Below are 17,816 nucleotides of genomic sequence, written 5' to 3'. Positions count from 1 at the left end.
GGAAAGTCCTGTGGTCCTGATTCAAGATGTCAGACAAGATAATCACAATGCTCGCTCTTGCCTTGATAACATTAATCTTCTAATTAGACATCCAGATTCCAGAGCACTCCTTGTAGCTCTGCCAATTGCAGTGAAATCTCTGACAAATCATTCTCTGTGCTTTGTTTCTTTCCTCATCTGTAGAATAAGTGACTGTTTGGCTGTATTACATGGCGCATGTTTTTGTTAATTTTAATGAATTAAAATTAGTCATTAAAAAGACTTGTACAAGTATTTCACTAACCACTCCCTCATGACAAGATAGAAAATAATTGTTTTGCATTTATTCTCACCTATTCTGATCCATCTCCTAGATTAACGAGTACCATGCCAACATTCGCGTGTAGGATCACTGCAGTGTCACACATTTCTATATGACTAATGTTGGGGGGAGTGGGAGGGAGAACAGAACATGTAATTTTTCCATTACAAATTTTGTTGACTTGCTTCTCATTCTAGGACGTTTAAATCAGTCTATTTAAGAAATGAGTGACAAGTACTGTCTTAAGGGAAAAACTAAAATGCGTCATAGAAAGCCATAAATCAATGTCTTTTTTTTTTAATCCTTTCTATTTAGTGATACAATTATTTGGATTGCTTGTAGCCATAAATCTACATATAGACTGTGTCAAAAAAGATCAAGCTGTCTGTGCTCAAAGCATAAAGTCATAGCAAAGCTCCACAACAAATGGTCTTTTCTTTCCATTTCATGGACACAAGTTCTCACTGGGCAATTCATTATTCTTTACAGTGGAAGCAGCTGTGGAGTACTGTAATTACGGATTTAATATATCTCTGACAATCCAGTGTGAATACTAATTTGAACTTTATACATCTCCTTGGAATCAGGTTAATTTTCTCATGATTATATAGCTTTCATTAACTAAAGATGTTTGTGAGGCTTATATTTTTCCTGCTACGGAAATAAATTGTGCATGGATTGCAAAATAATAGTGGTGTATCTGGTGTTCAGTCTTGTTGAAAGTCCTAGGAGAGAATTTCTGAGTTTCCAAATGTTTTCAGATACCATGCTTTTGCTAAGAACCTTGGTTTAAATTGTGAGTTTGGCTTTCCTAGGATACATATTGATCAATGTTAAATTATTTACTTGAATATTTATTTCTTAGAAAAAAAGGCAATTTAATGGAAATAATAGGCTAATTGTACCAAAAGTTTGTGTTACAGGAAAACTCTGCTAATGCGTTTCTGTTGGCATGTTTGTCCTTTAAATAGTTCCTTGCTTTAGAGGGCAAATGTCTTGGTGCCATTTGTAGATCTTGTATTATCCTTTTGGGAGCAGATTATATTTTGCTATCATATGTTTTCCTGTTGAAGAACTATTCATAGCTTCATGTCCTTATTCCAAGAGGTTTGCCTCAGCAAAATCCCACTTTTGGGCTTCAGTGGAGTTATTCGTGGTTCATGCTGATGAAGGAGAGGCATCTGATCCTAAATACCGATCATGAGATGTGAGAGTCGGGGCCGATGTACGTCTCTTTCTCTGAAATCAGTTGAAGTGGCACATGTGGGCCTGGAAGCAGAAGTTTTTTACCTCCTTCAATCAACACCAGCCTTTCCTGCACTGCAGTGTGAATAGGTTGAGAAGGTGGTTTGTCTGCAGTAAGTTTAGCTCTTAGGAAGGCAGGAACCCAAAGAATATTCTTCAGCCGTTTCCTTCCTATAGTAAGCATCTGACAAATCAGCAGGATGCCAAGAAACAACTCTTGAAATGACAGTAAAATGAGAACAGATACTCACTCCCTATGCTGCACCAGGTTTGAAAATGACATGGCTGGGCAGCGGGAATGTGGTTGTAAAGTTGTCCTGGTTTGCCCCTGGAAGCAGGGGGATCCCTACCAGAGTGAAGTGGGTCAGGGGGAGATTGACTTCCAGGTCTTTTATTTAATCCGGGATGTGATTTCTTTAACCTAGCAATCTGATTTTTTATATATATGCAAATATATGTAATTTTGTACTATACATTTTTTTAAATAAACAGGAGAGCCTTATAGCATTGCTACGAAAAGGTCACTAAAAGACTCTGGAATACATTTCTTGTCTGCAACCTTATAATGACATGGTTTTTACCATCCTATTGGGAGATATCTAGTAAGTGAAGTGCACTGTTCCTGCAATAATGAATTGTGTGGGTGGTTTTTGGTTTGTTTTAAAGATGTGAGTCCAGAAACATGTATATAAAAGTATTTCTGCTAAGGAGTGTTAGCCTGAAATGTGGAATGTGAAATTCTAAATGGGATCATTATGTATTTCCAGTAGGACCTCTAGTTGAAATCTTGTCCGTGAGCCTTAAAGTGATTGAGCTGTGCACAAAGGTCGGATGGTGGCAGTGACAGGCTTCCACACTCTGTGTCCCCTCCGCAGGAGCACCAAACACATGTGGTGCGTCCAAGGGAACTCTGGAGATGCATCTTAATCCTAGAAGATCCTCTGAAATGCTTAATTTGCATGGGATTCAGCATCCTAATTTACATGGAAGGCTGTTTCTCTGGGATCCCCTGAGGCTTAAGAGAACAGCATGAAAGATTTGTCTGTGGTGATGATGTGATCAGTGGTACTAAGACTTTCAAGCCTGGACATGTTTGCTGGAGTGAGCAAGGGAGTGTTTGCTCCCTAGACTGCACTTGATAGGAACAGAATTAGCAGGTCTCCTTACAGCCTGAGAGAACCTCTTTGCTCTCTGCATCTTCTAAATCTTGATGCTTTTTTGTGCATAGAAGTCATTTGATCTTTATCCCCTTTTTTTTTTTTTTGGGCATCAAAGCTAAACTGACTAGTCTGTAATTGTTTCTCTCCCTTTATACTATTTTAAAAGTAGCCCTAACATTTGCTCTTTCCAAATAGTGTCTCAGCACCCTCTGTGAATTTTCAAAGGCCGAGTTTGTTAAAGAGACTGTTTCAGCCCATTACCTACGTATACCTGAATGAATTTCATCTGGCCCAGCCAGCTGGAAAATATCTAATCTTTATAAGCGCTTTCCAACATGTTCTTTCCCTATTCTGTCTTGAGATTTTGGCTATTTGCCTCTGATATTAGCTGCCAGTTGAATGCAGCAAGGTAAAGATAGTGCGTACTGTAGCAAAAAAAGACATTAAATACTTCAGCTTTTATGGCATCATTTCTTAATAGCTTTTCTACTCCACTGAGCAGTACAGCAACATTTTGCCTGTTTTTTTTCTTATTATAAATGGACTTGTAGAACCTTTTCTTGCTGCTTTTGCTAGCTTAAGCTAATTTTTTTTTCTTTAGTCTCACTTGTTTCTCAGTATTTATCATTCATTTACACTCACATGGTATTCTGACTGTGTATATATGTGTCCTCCTTGAGTTGGAGATCATTGAGCAGCTTAGGACTTAGCCAGGTTAATTCCTAGGGTTTTTTCTGCATTGGGATAGTTTTCACTTGCATCATTTCTCTTAAGGAAACCCGTGTTCCCCATACCTTATTTTCTCCTTTGTCTTGCAGCTGTTGGTCCTTTTGTACTGTTAAGCCTCAGAAATTTTTAAGTGCCTTTCCTTTAAAGTCCTTTGTCTTTATTATGTTGTCTTCTCCCTGAAGAATTAATCGTCACCTTCATGCAAGTTGTCTTTTGCCTTCCTTATCTTGGGGCTTCTCGGTGCTGGGACATCCTGCACCCAAACCATGGTCTTCTCTACTATCACCAACACACTCTGAGGCTTCTGGACAACCTGTGCTCTGAAATACATTTCCTATAATGTATCTGGGTAGTTGCAGTACTTCATTACGTCCTATGCTTTGGGTGATTATTCCAGTTCCTGGTTAAAACATCCAACCTCTCTATTTTTCGTCAGTGTCTGGTTGACCTGTGCTGTAGTAGTGCCCTCTGCTTCTCTTTCTTACATGATCTGTATTTCCATAGCCTTCTTTCTCGGTAAATTCTATAGTCTGTAGCAACAATCTAGTCTTGTGAATTATTTACTGAACCTCTCTTATTGAAGGTCAATTATATTATAGTTTTGATACTGATCTAATTTCCTTTCAGCTCCTTTTGTGTGTCCTCTACAATTCTCGTAGAGATATCTAGTGGAGTCCACAGATCAATCCAACTTTTCATTATGTTTCCTTCCCATGAGATTATCGTGGCCAACCTTATCTTCCACACATAACGTTCATACACCATGTTCATTTGTAGTACCCAACTCAGGTTTTTATTTGCCAAACCCACTTGATCCTACTTTAAAAATTATTTCCCTGAGGTAAACCTGAAGGTGAACAAAGTTGAAGTTCCTCTTTTTTTGAGGAAGGAAACTTGTAGTGTGCCATGTGTCTTTGGAGGGGAGGGAAGTGTGTGAAAAGGAGAGGCAGCAAGGTGAGATAGAGGGATCTTAATGTTTTTTTGAATCCTGTACGTGTACGTGTTACACTAGCAATATCATGCTCTAAAATGGATCCTGTATTTTCCTGTGGTCTCTGAATGTTTGAGTGGGCACACAGGCAGAATGAATTATCTCAAGAATATTAAGATCGTAAATTTGTGATTTCCCTCCTCTCCCTGTAAATCACAGGATTCAATGCGGAGTGTGGGTCTGAGGCAATAAAGCCTCCATCTCCCATTTTCTAAATTGGAAACCTGTGTTTGTAAATAATGGCCATTCAAACTAATTAGATCGTTCAGTTGCTTTATGTGCCAGTGTTCTGATCTTCCTATAGCTCTTGTTTGCAGTGCTCATTTTTCATGGGGTTGTGGAGCCGCTTAACACTTGCTGTCTTATTTAATGCATTTTGTTGTAGGGTACTTGGGTCACTTCTTGCATGTTTATACGTGTGCCCGTGCAGGTGTACCTTCTCCGTGTGCAAGCATTTGCATGGAGAGCCACATAATTTGAGAGCCGGCCCTGCTGCTCAGCCATCCTGCTCCTCCTATCCAACCCAACAGCGGGGCGAATGGTGAGCAGAATCCGTTGCCACCTGGAGAGGGTTTTCTGCTGACCAGTGTTCCTTAGCCGATAACATGATTTAATGAGACCTGCTTGAGTGTTTCAAGTGCCAGAAATATGCAAGTTCCCTGTGTTTGCTTTGGTGAAAACCTGAATTTTGAAGGTCAGGTGGTTTGGTGAAGCCAGGCTATGGGGTATATTGAGCTGCAGAGCCAGCAGAACTGGCTGAGGATGAGCAAAGATGCAACTGTCCCTTATGGGTGTTGTGGTCTTCCACACGCCAAATACTCTACTTTCTGTGTTGAAAACCTTTCTGAAATTACCCAATATAACTGTGTAAAGAGACTGCTTTGTCAAGCCACCGCTTGACTTTTGAAGTAGCTTCATAAAGAAGCCTTTAATTAACCACTTTAAACCTTCACTTCCCTACATACATAGGATACACTTCAGGAAAGCAGATCAAATTTTAGCAGGCAGGTAGCATAACATATAAAAGTAAAATTTACTTTGAATATGTATTTCTCATCAATTAAAAAATGAGGGCAAGTTTGGTAGTTGCAGAAGGATAGTAGCTGCAGTTGAGGTTCAGGTTACTACACAATGAGGGATTTTTTCAGCATTTCCTGATGTGATTTTTATGTAGGGGTTGTTTTAGTGAATAGAGAGAAATGTGATTACTTTGTGAATAAGTTCTGCAAGTATATTTCATTGTATGTAGATACTTTAAAATTTATTCTATATATTGGAAATATTAGTTTTCCGTGGTAGGATGAAATAACCTAAAGTCAATTAAGGTTTTAAAGTCAATCCTTTATTCAGTTTGGAGAAGGGTGCTTCAGACTGAAAACAGATTCATGGGGGATGCTGCAGTTTCGATTTTAAAAGAGAAATGGGTAAACTCCTGCCAGAAAATAGGAGGTTATTGTGATGGAGAGAGCTAATAGCTCAGCAGTGGGTGTTTGTGTCACATTGCTGGTTTGTGGCCATGGTCTGTGGGAAGGTGCCTCCTGAGCGAGACCACTGTTTCTTCACATTTCTCATTGCTGCAGTACCTACAGCTCCAAGTTGCTTTTTCATAGGGGTGGTGATAAGGAAGACTGACTAGCAAATGTTGTACAATTAGTTGTACCTATAATAGCTGAGGTCAGATGTTCTCCAGGAGCAGCTATGTCTATAATTCCTTCCTGCAGGAGTAAGAGGGACCGCACAGAGGAAAAGAGGTAAAGTTGTTTTGAAGCCTTAAAGTAGTGAAATGGCCCTAACTTCCCCTAAATTCCCCTAACTTCAGCCTGTGACACAAATACATATATTAATGAAAACAGGTTTCAGGAGAGTGAGGGGTTTCCAGCACTGGCTGGAGTGGTGGGATGTTCTGCCAGCAAGCTGCAGTGAGCGGCATAGAATCATGCAGTGGTTTGTGTTGGAAGGGACCTTAGAGATCATCAAGTTCCAACCCCACTGCCACAGGCAGAGACATCTTCCATTAGACCAGATTGCTCTAAGCCCCATTCAGCCTGGCCGTGAACACTGCCAGGGATGGGACAGCCACAACTTCTCTGGAAAACCCCTTCCAGTGCCCCACCACCCTCATAGGGAAGAACAACTTCCTCATATCTCATCTAACTCCATCCTCTTTCAGTTTAAAGCCATTCATTCTTGTCCTATCGCTACATGCTCTAGTCAAAAGTCCCTCTCCAGTTTTCTTGTCTGTCCATTTAGGTACTGGAAGCTGCTTTAAGGTCTTCCCAGAGCCTTCTCTTCTCCAGGCTGAACAGCCCCAACCCGTTTGCATCCTGGCAAATGGGTCTCTGGGCTGCAGTCTGCACCGGAATCCATAAGGGAAGCGCATGGAAGGAGTTTCTGGTCTACTCAAAAGTTGAATATTGTGGTCTGTGTGGTGAGAATTGTGGTAGGATGGAAGAGCATGGAAATGGTGGAAGTCTTTCTTTTTTAAACATTGTTTAATTTTTATTCACCCAGTACAGCTAGTTTCTTGGTTTCCTTAATACCAAACACATGCATACACACATGCACTCACACCTTCATGCTTTTTCTTTTTTAGTATTGCAAGTACTGGAAGTGACTTTTTAAACCTGAGATAAAATGGCTTGTGCTGAATAGAATATAGTACTATCTGTCTCATTGCTGCAGTGCAGCTAGGGATGTAATTACTCAGATGTGGCCGATCACCTTTCTTGCTAGAAAAGGAGAAGAGTTTATATCGGTTTCACCACTGCTCTACAGTTTAAATCTTTAATAACTTCTAGATGTAATGTGAAAGGCAGTGGATTAAGCAAGAGTGTTGGGGTTTGCTTCTCATGAGGGGGGGGGAAAAACCCACCTGTGAGATCACACATGAAATGGGTGTAATCCTCAGCCTTGATGCCTGGAGAAAAACTTGCCAATTGGGTTGCATGTGGCTGGCGACAGCTGTCTGCCACACCAGCCATGGCTGATGGTCCCAATGGTTTTCCATCTGCTTGTACCCATCTGTCTCTTGATTTTCACTTAGGCTGCAAGATCTTTGGTACAGGATGGGTGTTTTTCCTTACATGTTTACAGAGTAGTATACAAATATTCACTCAGCTGGCACAAGATGTATTTCAGAAAATGAAATGTTTTGTTTTCTACTCTCAGAATTGCTGCCTGAAGTACTCTGCCACACAAGTACTCTGCCACAGAGTAAAACCTCTTCTCAAAGGAAACATTAAACACAAATGCCTGAACTTGGACTAAAATAATTAGTATACAGTGTATCTTTTGGCCTTCCCTTGGAAGAAAACGACTATGAAAATGTAACATTAAATACCCAGTAGTCATGCAGAGTTCCTTTAGTTTTCCTAGAATAGTTTCATTTGCCTCGCACGGCTTAGCTTGCAGAAAAATAGAACACAATGTAAGGTTGCAATTTAATCAGCAATTGACTTTGGAAAACTAAATATAAACCTAGGAAGAGCCAGAATTGCTGAGTGGAGGTAACTTCTGGTCAGGTCCAGACCTGAATTAATACAATCTTGTGATCATTTGCTTTTCTTTTTTATCTTGAGGGGTTGGCAGGAAAGCTGGAGCAGTGGGCAGCAGCCTTTGATATGTTTTCCTCTTCCAGTTTTTTCCAGAGATGGAAAGCAAAAAATTAAAAAAATTAAACCCTCCCCCCACCAAAAAAAAACCTGGAAAAAATCAACACCATGGCAGAAAGAGGAACTTTCTCATCCCTCTTGTAGTGGGAGTGTAATACTTGCAGGAGAGGGATGCTGTTGCTTAAAAACCAGAAAGCTAGTTTGTGTTTGCATTTCACCACGGTGTCTGAGCCCAAGCCCCGAGGCAGGGAGCTGTTCCAGTGGTGGCCAGGCTCTGGGGGACAGGCACCTCTCCAGAGACACACATTCTTATTAGTTACTACCGTTTACGTTTTTGCACAAGGCTCTATAACATCAGTACAACCGTGCCACCTTGTGTTAATTTCTGTTTCCTTATGGACTTCAGCAGTCACAGAAAAATATTTACAAGGTTTTTCTGTGTGTGGATGTGTGTGTGTGTATATATAGATGTCATTTTTTAATGCTGTTAAATGTTCACCTCTATCTCCCTCTCTGAGCCTGGTTTGTATCATGGCAGGTGAAGTGATTCCACTTCGTACTTTAAAATGTAGAATAAAGACATTATATTTCATAGTTGTATTTTCAAACTGTGTTAACAATGAAGAAGTTGAGCTATTGTGGTATATGTGCGTCCTATACAGCATGAGTAACCCTTTCTGGGCTGCTGTAAACTCCCTGCTGAAAAGTGGGTTATGCCTCAAGGGGAATTGATCCATTATATCCCTGACTCCTGGGAAGTTTTGGGTGGGCAGGGGTCATTTTCACAAAGAAATGATCTGTGGATTTTGCACCATGGAGTTAGCAGCAGTAAGAGTGTCTCACTGTGAGGAGTTCTATTTGAGAATGCTTTAAATTAAAAAAAAAAAAAAAAAAAGCTATGGATATGCATAGAGATTTTTAAAAGCAAACGTATTAATTAAACCTTTGCCTCTTTTCTACCTAGTCGGCAGCAGAATATGTGAAGTCCCGCCTGCCTGAAGTCCTGAAACAACACCTTCAAGACTATGAGAAGGACAAGGAGAACAGCGTGTTGTCTTACCAAACTATCCTGGAACAGCAGATTTTATCCATTGATCGAGAAATGCTGGAAAAATTGACTGTATCCTATGATGAAGCAGGTATATCTGTGTTTCTTTCTAAGTTACATTTTACTGGGAAAAGAAAAAAGCTCACTTTGTCTTTCTTCTGCATACTAGTGTTTGTGCTGGCATATTGAACTTTGTCCTCAAAGTTATGAGGTGACTCAATGAAGCATTTCTTTCTCCTCAAATCAAGTTGAGATAGAAAATTTTCCACTTCAGTGATTGAATGCTAACTAGCTGAAAGGACAGTTATTTTTCTAGCGATGCTTTGTCCTTTGTAATGCACTGATGTTGATTGATCTAGCTATGCCTCTTCAGTGTCTCTGAAAATGGTGTGACCTGGTTTCCGTTGTTTTCTCCTTCACTGCTAACTTCTTTTGGGGCTTACTTAGCTAAGAGTGTACTGGATAGTCACAGAAGCTGATTTTTAAATGGGACATGATGCATGTGGAGAGGCAGACCCGGGTAATTTGTAGAGTGTTAGAGGCATTTTGACAGTGCAGTTACAGGGGTTTCAGTTTCAATATTTGTCCCTTAATAATTTGGAGGTTTTCTTAGTTACAGGAAATACTTTTCACTAGCATTTTGTTTTAAGGTAGTTTGAAATGTCTTTCAGCTTTTAGATCTTTCACAGAGTTGTCCTCATGCATGGTGGTCTTTATACTTACAGAGAAAAAAAAGAGATGCTTTCAATGTTTTTCAGTGATCTTCCAACATAGCCACCTATATATGCTATATGTCTGCTCCCTTGAATCATATCCAGTTTCTTGGTGTTTAAATAAATTGAAATTAACTATGCAGCCTTGTAAAGAAAGGATCAAACAAAAGGAACAGTTCATTATTTAACTGCTGAGTTAGTATTCACTGCAACAAGTGGACTGGCAGTCTGTATGGAGGTCTGTATGGACAAGCCACATGTTTCCACTCCAGGTGTGTCATGCCTTCTCACTATGTTCCCCCCAATATCACATCTCTCAGCATCCTTTGTTTCTTAGCTCTATTGAAAGACACTGTTTTCTCTTTCTCCACTTTAACCACTTGTGGCTGAGAGCTGCAACACACCATCTCCTTTCATCTGCAGCCCTACCAACCAGCCTCAGGCAGCCTTGTAGTACAAGACGACAGTTTATATTTAGTATGTCCTCATTTTGGAGTTTTTCTTAATCCCCAGTGACACTTTCTTGTTCTCTTATTCCCCTGACCATACCTGACACCATAGTGCCTTTGCAGAACTGTGCTGAGCTCAGCTCCAAGTTTTCCTTCCACTTGCTTCAGGCAGAAGCCTCAAGTTCATAACAGGGTTTTTCATCCTGTTTAGATCACACTTGCCAGACACCAGCCCAAGTGGATCACTCATTTGTTTGGTTAGGTGGCATCCTGCTAAAATTACCGTCAGCTGTGTTTCTCATCAGTAGTCTGGCTCTGGAAAACCAAGCACCAACAAGCTGGTGTTATTTTGTCCTATTACTTTATACTCATGCTGCAGCGCCCCGCAGTACTTAAAATGCTCTAACTACTTATCAACTTAGTTCAGCCTCCTACTCAGACTCCCACCCAGTAGCAATATGATTCTCTTAAGCTACTTTGATCTCAAAGGCACTCGAGCAACTTAAAAAGCCATTTGTAGACTCTGCGTTCTGGGTACTTACAGGACTGTGAGCTTTAGTAACTTCAAGTAATTACAATGCTCTATTACTTTATCAATTATATTCACACGCTCATCTAATAAATAAGCCTGATTCTCTTAAACTGTTTTGATCCCAAATGTTCTCAAGCCTCACGCGGAGCTGTTTGCAGACTATACATGTCACGTACTTAAGGAGCTTGGAGTCATATGAGTTCTAGAAGGACAGCAGAGTTAAAATGAGGGCACAAGATACTTGTTTAATCACATATGGCCTGTTTTTAATGATGTGTAAAAAATAAGATTTGAAAGTTGTTGCTTTCTGTTGCTCCTGTTTATCTTTTTTAACGCAGTATTTACCATTCTAATGAATCGTGTAAATCTTTTACCCTGGTTTGGTCACTTCATTTCTCCAGTCATTTTGATCAATAGAAGTTTATTAGGAAGGAGAAAATGAAGTGGAGGAAATCGCTGACTCCTGTCAGGGAAAAAGAAATCGTTTTCCTTTATTGAAAACTCTGTGTTTGTACAGAGAAAATAAAGATTTAAATTGCTTGAAACACACATTTGGGGATTTATATCATGCAATAAAACAATCGTGGAAATGAGAAGCTACATAAATAACTAGTTTAGAAAAGTCCCATCATATACACGTGTTCAGAATGGAGTGACAACACAGCTCATTGTAAAGAGAAAACCAGAATTTCAGCTTCCCAATCAGGTAGAGACACCTCTAAAAAGATTAAAACATGGAGATGGAGCCCGCTCATCATTCTAATCATGTCACTTGTTTACTACAAAAGCAGAAATGCTGCTACCTGCTCTTGAAGTAAGATCCAATTGTGAGCAAAGCACAGAAAATGGGTAGTTAAATATAATTGCAGCAGCTGTTCGTGATCCTGAGCACTCCAGCTATTCAGCAGTGCTCAAGCAGTTGTGTTGGTGACATTTTTATTAGCATTTTTCTGTACCAAAATCAATGTAATGAGAAGATCAAGCTGCTGGTGGTACATACGAAATGAAGAAAGCAATCTTTAAAAGTCACAATTGTGAAAATAGAAGTGATTGTGATGTAAAGGGAAAGTACAACTTTGTCTGCAGGGGACTACGTGAGACATCAACAAAACCCATTCCAAAGAGCACTGTCAAGGGTTTAATTTCTGTAATCATGAGCAGTTGGAGTTCTATTGTGTGTCATCCAGGGAAACTAGAAATTAGATGTTTAAGGTACGTGATATCAGGAGCTCGGAAGCTGACTGTAGCAGGGTGTTGCATGTAGGGGAGCACTTCCACTAAGGGAGCAGGCCTTTCCCATCCAGGAAACCTTTCCCATCCCTCTTGGAAGGGCCATTTTCCAATGGTTCACAGAGTGCTCACCCCCAGCTGACTCTCTTTGCCCCAGGGATGTCTAGCAAAGTGGGTAGAATTCAGCTGCCAGAATAAAACAGAACTACTCTAAAATGGCTTGGGCTTTTGGTATAATTTTGGGTGTTAATTTGGCCTTTCCAGCAGCATACAATATTAATTACGTGCAGCTTTGACAGACTCAACATCCTAATGCCTCTTTTTGTAAATCATTCCCTTTAGGAAATCAATATATTGGAGCTACCAAATTAAATGAGCTTATCTAAAAATAGTCAAATGTTGACAAGATATTTAGTGAAGTTTGACTAAGGAAGCTTTATAAAATGAAAGCAGGCCAGAAGTGACAGATGGGTACAAATACCCTCATAATCTTTAGAAATTCATTGGTTTAAAAAGTGGCATTCTTGACTCGCTAGGGCTGGGTTAAGTTGTGCGAGACTGTTTTTTCCCGCTGAAGCCTTGTTGGATGTTAGTCCTAGTTCTTTGATTTATAGTGTCTTTAAACATAGAATCATAGAATAGTTAGGGTTGGAAAGGACCTAAAGATCATCTAGTTCCAACCCCCCTGCCACAGGCAGGGACACCTCACACTAAACCATGTCACCCAAGGCTCTGTCCAACCTGGCCTTGAACACCGCCAGGGATGGAGCATTCACAACTTCCTTGGGCAACCCATTCCAGTGCTTCACCACCCTCACTGTAAAGAACTTCTTCCTTATATCCAATCTAAACTTCCCCTGTTTAAGTTTGAACCCGTTACCCCTTGTCCTACCACTACAGTCCCTAAGGAAGAGTCCCTCCCCAGCATCCTTATAGGCCCCTGTCAGACACTGGAAGGCTGCTATGAGGTCTCCACGCAGCCTTCTCTTCTCCAGGCTGAACAGCCCCAACTTTCTCAGCCTGTCTTCATACGGGAGGTGCTCCAGCCCTCTTATCATCCTCGTGGCCTTCCTCTGGACTTGCTCCAACAGCTCCATGTCCTTTTTATGTTGAGGACACCAGAACTGTACACAGTACTCCAAGTGAGGTCTCACGAGAGCAGAGGGGCAGGATCACCTCCTTTGACCTGCTGGTCACACTTCTTTTGATGCAGCCCAGGATACGGTTGGCTTTCTGGGCTGCAAGCGCACACTGAAGCTGGCTCATGTTCGGTTTCTCATCAACCAACACCCCCAAGTCCTTCTCTGCAGGGCTGCTCTGAATCTCTTCTCCACCCAGCCTGTAGCTGTGCCTGGGATTGCCCTGACCCAGGTGTAGGACCTTGGTAGGTTAGGTAGGAACCTAGGTAGGAACTTGGCTTGGTTAAACTTCCTGAGGTTGGCATCGGCCCACCTCTCAAGCGTGTCAAGGTCCCTCTGGATGGCATCCCTTCCTGTATCAAGCGAACCACACAGCTTGGTGTCGTCGGCAAACTTGCTGAGGGTGCGCTCAATCCCAATGTCCGTGTCACCTACAAAGATGTTGAAGAAGACAGGTCCCAACACCGATCCCTGAGGGACACCACTCGTTACTGGTCTCCACCTGGACATTGAGCTGTTTACCACAACTCTTTGCGTGCGGCCATCGAGCCAGTTCTTTATCCACTGAGTGGTCCACCTATCAAATTGGTGTCTCTCCAATTTAGAGACAAGGATGTCGTGCAGGACAGTGTCAAATGCTTTGCACAAATCCATCTGGAGTAGTCATTGACTACTCTGTCAAAATACAAGTTTAGGTATTTAAAGGTACTTTGGCACATTTAACTCTGGTGTGCCAGGTAGCTAAAGGCTGCTGGGAGATTCTGCAGGTGGGTTTGTACTGTAGTCAATAAGTTTTTCTTTAATGGGTGGCCCCTCTCCCTCAAAGTCCTGTAGAAACTGAGTTTCATTATTGTGTGACAAAAAAGGTTAATTTCATTTTTCCATGCCCTGAAGCAGTCAGGAAAGATGTTGACATTTAGGCACTGCATCCAGATGTCAGCCCAGAACATGTTTTCTTAGCTAATACTTGCTGGAGTGCCCTGTGTTTCCTGGAGCCCACCGCAAGGAAAGTGGGTGGCTGCTCCTTCACACATGCTCTATGGGGGACCCAGAGCTCATGCCTGGCTGGACTCTGCGGGCACGGCTGGTGTTAGAGTTCATCTGGAAACTTTTAGATACAGTTCATGTGCACTGTTGCTTGAGACACTCAGTGTCAGTACCATAGTCTTGCTTAAAGCGAATTTTTATGCTAGTAGTCTGTGTCCCAAATTGCCTGAAAACTCCAATTTTAGCAACACAGTTGATTTTTCTGGTTAAAATATGGTAAAATGTGGCCATTGGCACTACAATACATAGGACTTTATCTCTGGATGAGATGGGGGTTTGTACTCTGCCTTCCCCAGCCATGCCCAGCTGCTGTGCTCTCCCTGGGAATCTCACGGTCCTTCAAAACAGGAACATGCAACATCCTCCACTCTTTACTCTTGGTACAATTTAGTATATAATGAAATGATAAACAATTAAATCAGCTCCTCGTAATCAGCCTGTATTTCTGTGCTTCGCAGAAAGCTGTGTCTGGCTTCTCTAGTAGCTGCAGCTGTGAAAACCGTCATTGAGCACAAATCCAAGGCTCAGACCTTCTTTCTGACTCCAGGACTGCAACCTGGCATAGATCCAGTCCCGTTAGCGTTTGCCGTTCCTGGCAAAAATACAGTAAAGCAAAAATATCCAAGATTAAACTTCAGCCCAAGAGATTGGCAAATCCATCTGCTTCACACAAAGTCTGTGCTACTGTGGTCGCACTGGGAGAAAGTTAACTTTAATCATCGAGGGGCCAGTGATGCCCCTTTTTCAATTACAATGCTCCCTGTCTGGCAGTGCAGGCAGGTGTTTTCCCCCAGAAAAAGCGATTACAAGGAGAAAATGAGAGAATTAAAGCAGTAAAATTGTACCAGAAATATATCCTATAATTTGGGATAATAAATCCTCTGCTGGGAAAAAACCTTTTTTCCTGCTGCGAAGAGCTTTACCAGGTAAAGTCATCATTATGCTACATCGCAGTGAAGATGAAGTAAATTATCTTTGCTGTGATGTTTATCCCAAGGTGGCTCATGCTCAGCAGTGAGCCATTAAAAATACAGAAAGAAATCTGTTGGGTTTGTTAGGTCCTTCTTTAGAATAAATTAAAAAAATATTGTCTTATAATGCACACTCTCACTTTGACCATGCTTTTGGTGTGTGTTTGACTGGTCCTTTTCATGGAGGGCTTGGTCTTTGGGGGAAATGTGGGAACACACTTTCAATAGTGGTGGTTTGTCAGGTGTTTAAATCCTTGTCCCAACAAGGAGTCTCAGGAATATTTCTCTTCCAGGCTCAGCTACAGCCATTACCAGTAAGGCAGAGAATGGGCTTGCTCTGCTGACAGCACTGGGAAGAGCAGGCAGCTATAATCTCACAGTTATACAGTGATAATGGTCCTGCAAGAACATGTAATACTGCCAAAAATGAAATAGCCTGAGCCTGAAAAATGTTTAAAAAGCTTTAGATAAGTTTTTAGGAGGGATTTAAAGGATTTAGCAGGAAGGAAAGTTATACGCTGAACATGATAAAAACAGCAGTTGCAAAGACAGTGGGTTGCACAGAATATGGAAGAACAACAATGGGAGAGCTCTAAAGGAGCTGTGATGAAGCCAGAAGCAATGTATTTTTCTGAAGCAAAAGCATGTACAGGCAAAGGATGGTTATAGTGGATTATGTGTTTCTGTTACATATTAAGAGATGTTACTGGGTGGGATCTCTGTGTGCTGTGGCGAGCACCCCTTGACAGGGGCACAGCAATCCAGTACATTTATTTTCTGATACGTTGCAAACATGTCGACACAGCAGATGTGTAACTACCAGCACTGGAACATTGCATTGGGCAATGTTCATTGCTGCGCCAGAGGCTTCCTTCTGATAAGGAGAAAACCAGTGTGGCCTGCAGGCCACTGCGGGTAGCTGCTTTCTCTCCAGCTCAGGTTCCATTTTTAAATGATTTTTAGGTATTTGATCTCAAGAACATGATCTAAACCAGCTCCCTTCTCTGGGTCTTTGGTTGCTGCAGTGAGAACTCAACATGGTGCCTTTTCCAAATAACACAGTAGAAGTTTTACTCTTTATAGCCAGATGATTACTGCTGAATTTATTTAATCTCTGCCTTACGCTCCATGCTTTCTTTGGCTTATTTAATTTCTTTTACACGTTAAACATACAGCTTAAACCTGGTCACCGTGAACCAGGGCTCTGTTTTAGTGCAGAGGACCAGTACGTACAGCAGAAATCAGAAGGTAGTCACTGAGGGTAGAGCTGGTCCCTTCTGCATTTTGTACGTGCATTATAGACATCGGATTCTGGCCGACTTCTCTAGAGCTCTTCAGTAGTCACTGGAAAGAGAACAGCATTTCTGGAGCAATTCATGGGTTTGTTTTAAGCATCTGCTTTAGTATGTGAAGAGTCATTTCCTAAACATGGCTGCTCTTTTCCGTTGTCTGTGAATTAGCTTTTGCTCACAGGTAAAATACAGGTAGCAGCTCTGGCTAGGGCTGAACGTCAGCCTAAGTGTTCCTGTAGGTGTACACATAAAACCATGTAAATTACATTTCAGGGTGTAGCTTCAACATAAACTGTGCGTCTCTGATTTCCTACGTTGTGGTCTTCCAGCTTTTTAGACTATTGGCAGTGTTTGTAAACAACAGGCGTGTTATTTAAGCCAGCCCAAGTGTGTTGTATTCTTCTGCTCCATTAAAATATTTTTTTATTATTCATATAATTATAACCTTTCAGCAGAAGCTCAGAGCAGAAATAGCACTTTGACAGGTGCCTGGGAAACATTCTTCACTTCCTCATGCATGTTTGAAGTAGGTATTTAGCTATTTAAATTTATCAGCCAGCAGCCCTTCTTTCAGAACCGACACAAACTCCAACAATATTTGGTTCAGAGTATGTGGTAAATACATTTATATATTTGATAAAGCAACAAAAAATATTTCTATATATTTGGTGAGACCTCTGTGCAGTGTCAGTGCAATGGTGACTCTGTAGGGCTGTGTCAGGGAATTTTGTATTAATCACATAAAGCATTCTATTTTTGCTCAAGCAGGTATAACTGTTTTCAGTCTTACTGTATGAATGCCTTGTACTCCTCACTTTGGTATTTATATATTTGTAGCAATTAAATTATAACTTAAAAATTCTACTGTTACCAAAGTCTTGAAGAAAGAGAAGAAACCAACATATTTGGTTTCTGCAGAGTGCTGAGAATCAGTAGTGTAATAGAAAATGTTCTATAAATCATTTAATGATTTTAATCTAATTATAATACTAACTTAATTAGGATTTAATATTAACTGGCCATTTCCTTTCAATGTACTTATCGATTAAGTCTGGAAAGCATCTTAGATGCATAAACTTAGTTTTTAGGTGGTTAATTAATTCAGCCATAATTTGTGGTAGAGCTGGTCCTGGCTGGTGCCCTGTGGAGGGGTGGTTTGAGGTCTCCTGCATTCAGGAAAGGGTGTTCCTCCAACCTTTCCAATCCTTTCCGATCTGAAAGGATTTTTCAGGCATGCTGCATTATGACCACCCGACTGACGTCTTCCCTGTTTGTATCTTTGGCCTAATGAAAGACTAAAAGTATGTAAGCTCTGCAGAGTTAAAACCACTTTTTGAGGTTTATTTTGCTTACATTTT

General features: G+C 41.0%; 1 protein-coding gene across 4 annotated transcripts in view; it reads left to right on the top strand.

Moving 5' to 3' along the window:
• Positions 1–17,816, top strand: part of PPM1L (protein phosphatase, Mg2+/Mn2+ dependent 1L) — a 110,500-nt gene that overhangs the window by 68,259 nt on the left and 24,425 nt on the right. For all 4 annotated transcript variants that reach the window (XM_030494910.1, XM_030494913.1, XM_030494912.1 and 1 more), the window contains one exon: positions 9,002–9,176. In XM_030494910.1, coding sequence (XP_030350770.1) covers positions 9,002–9,176 — 175 coding nt within the window. The remainder of the gene's footprint in view (positions 1–9,001; positions 9,177–17,816) is intronic.

The sequence above is a fragment of the Strigops habroptila genome, chromosome 8, assembly GCF_004027225.2.
Source record: "Strigops habroptila isolate Jane chromosome 8, bStrHab1.2.pri, whole genome shotgun sequence".
Classification (NCBI taxonomy): Eukaryota; Metazoa; Chordata; class Aves; order Psittaciformes; family Psittacidae; genus Strigops; species Strigops habroptila.
Note: the sequence above shows the minus strand (reverse complement) of the source record. Positions and strands in the feature narration are given on the sequence as shown.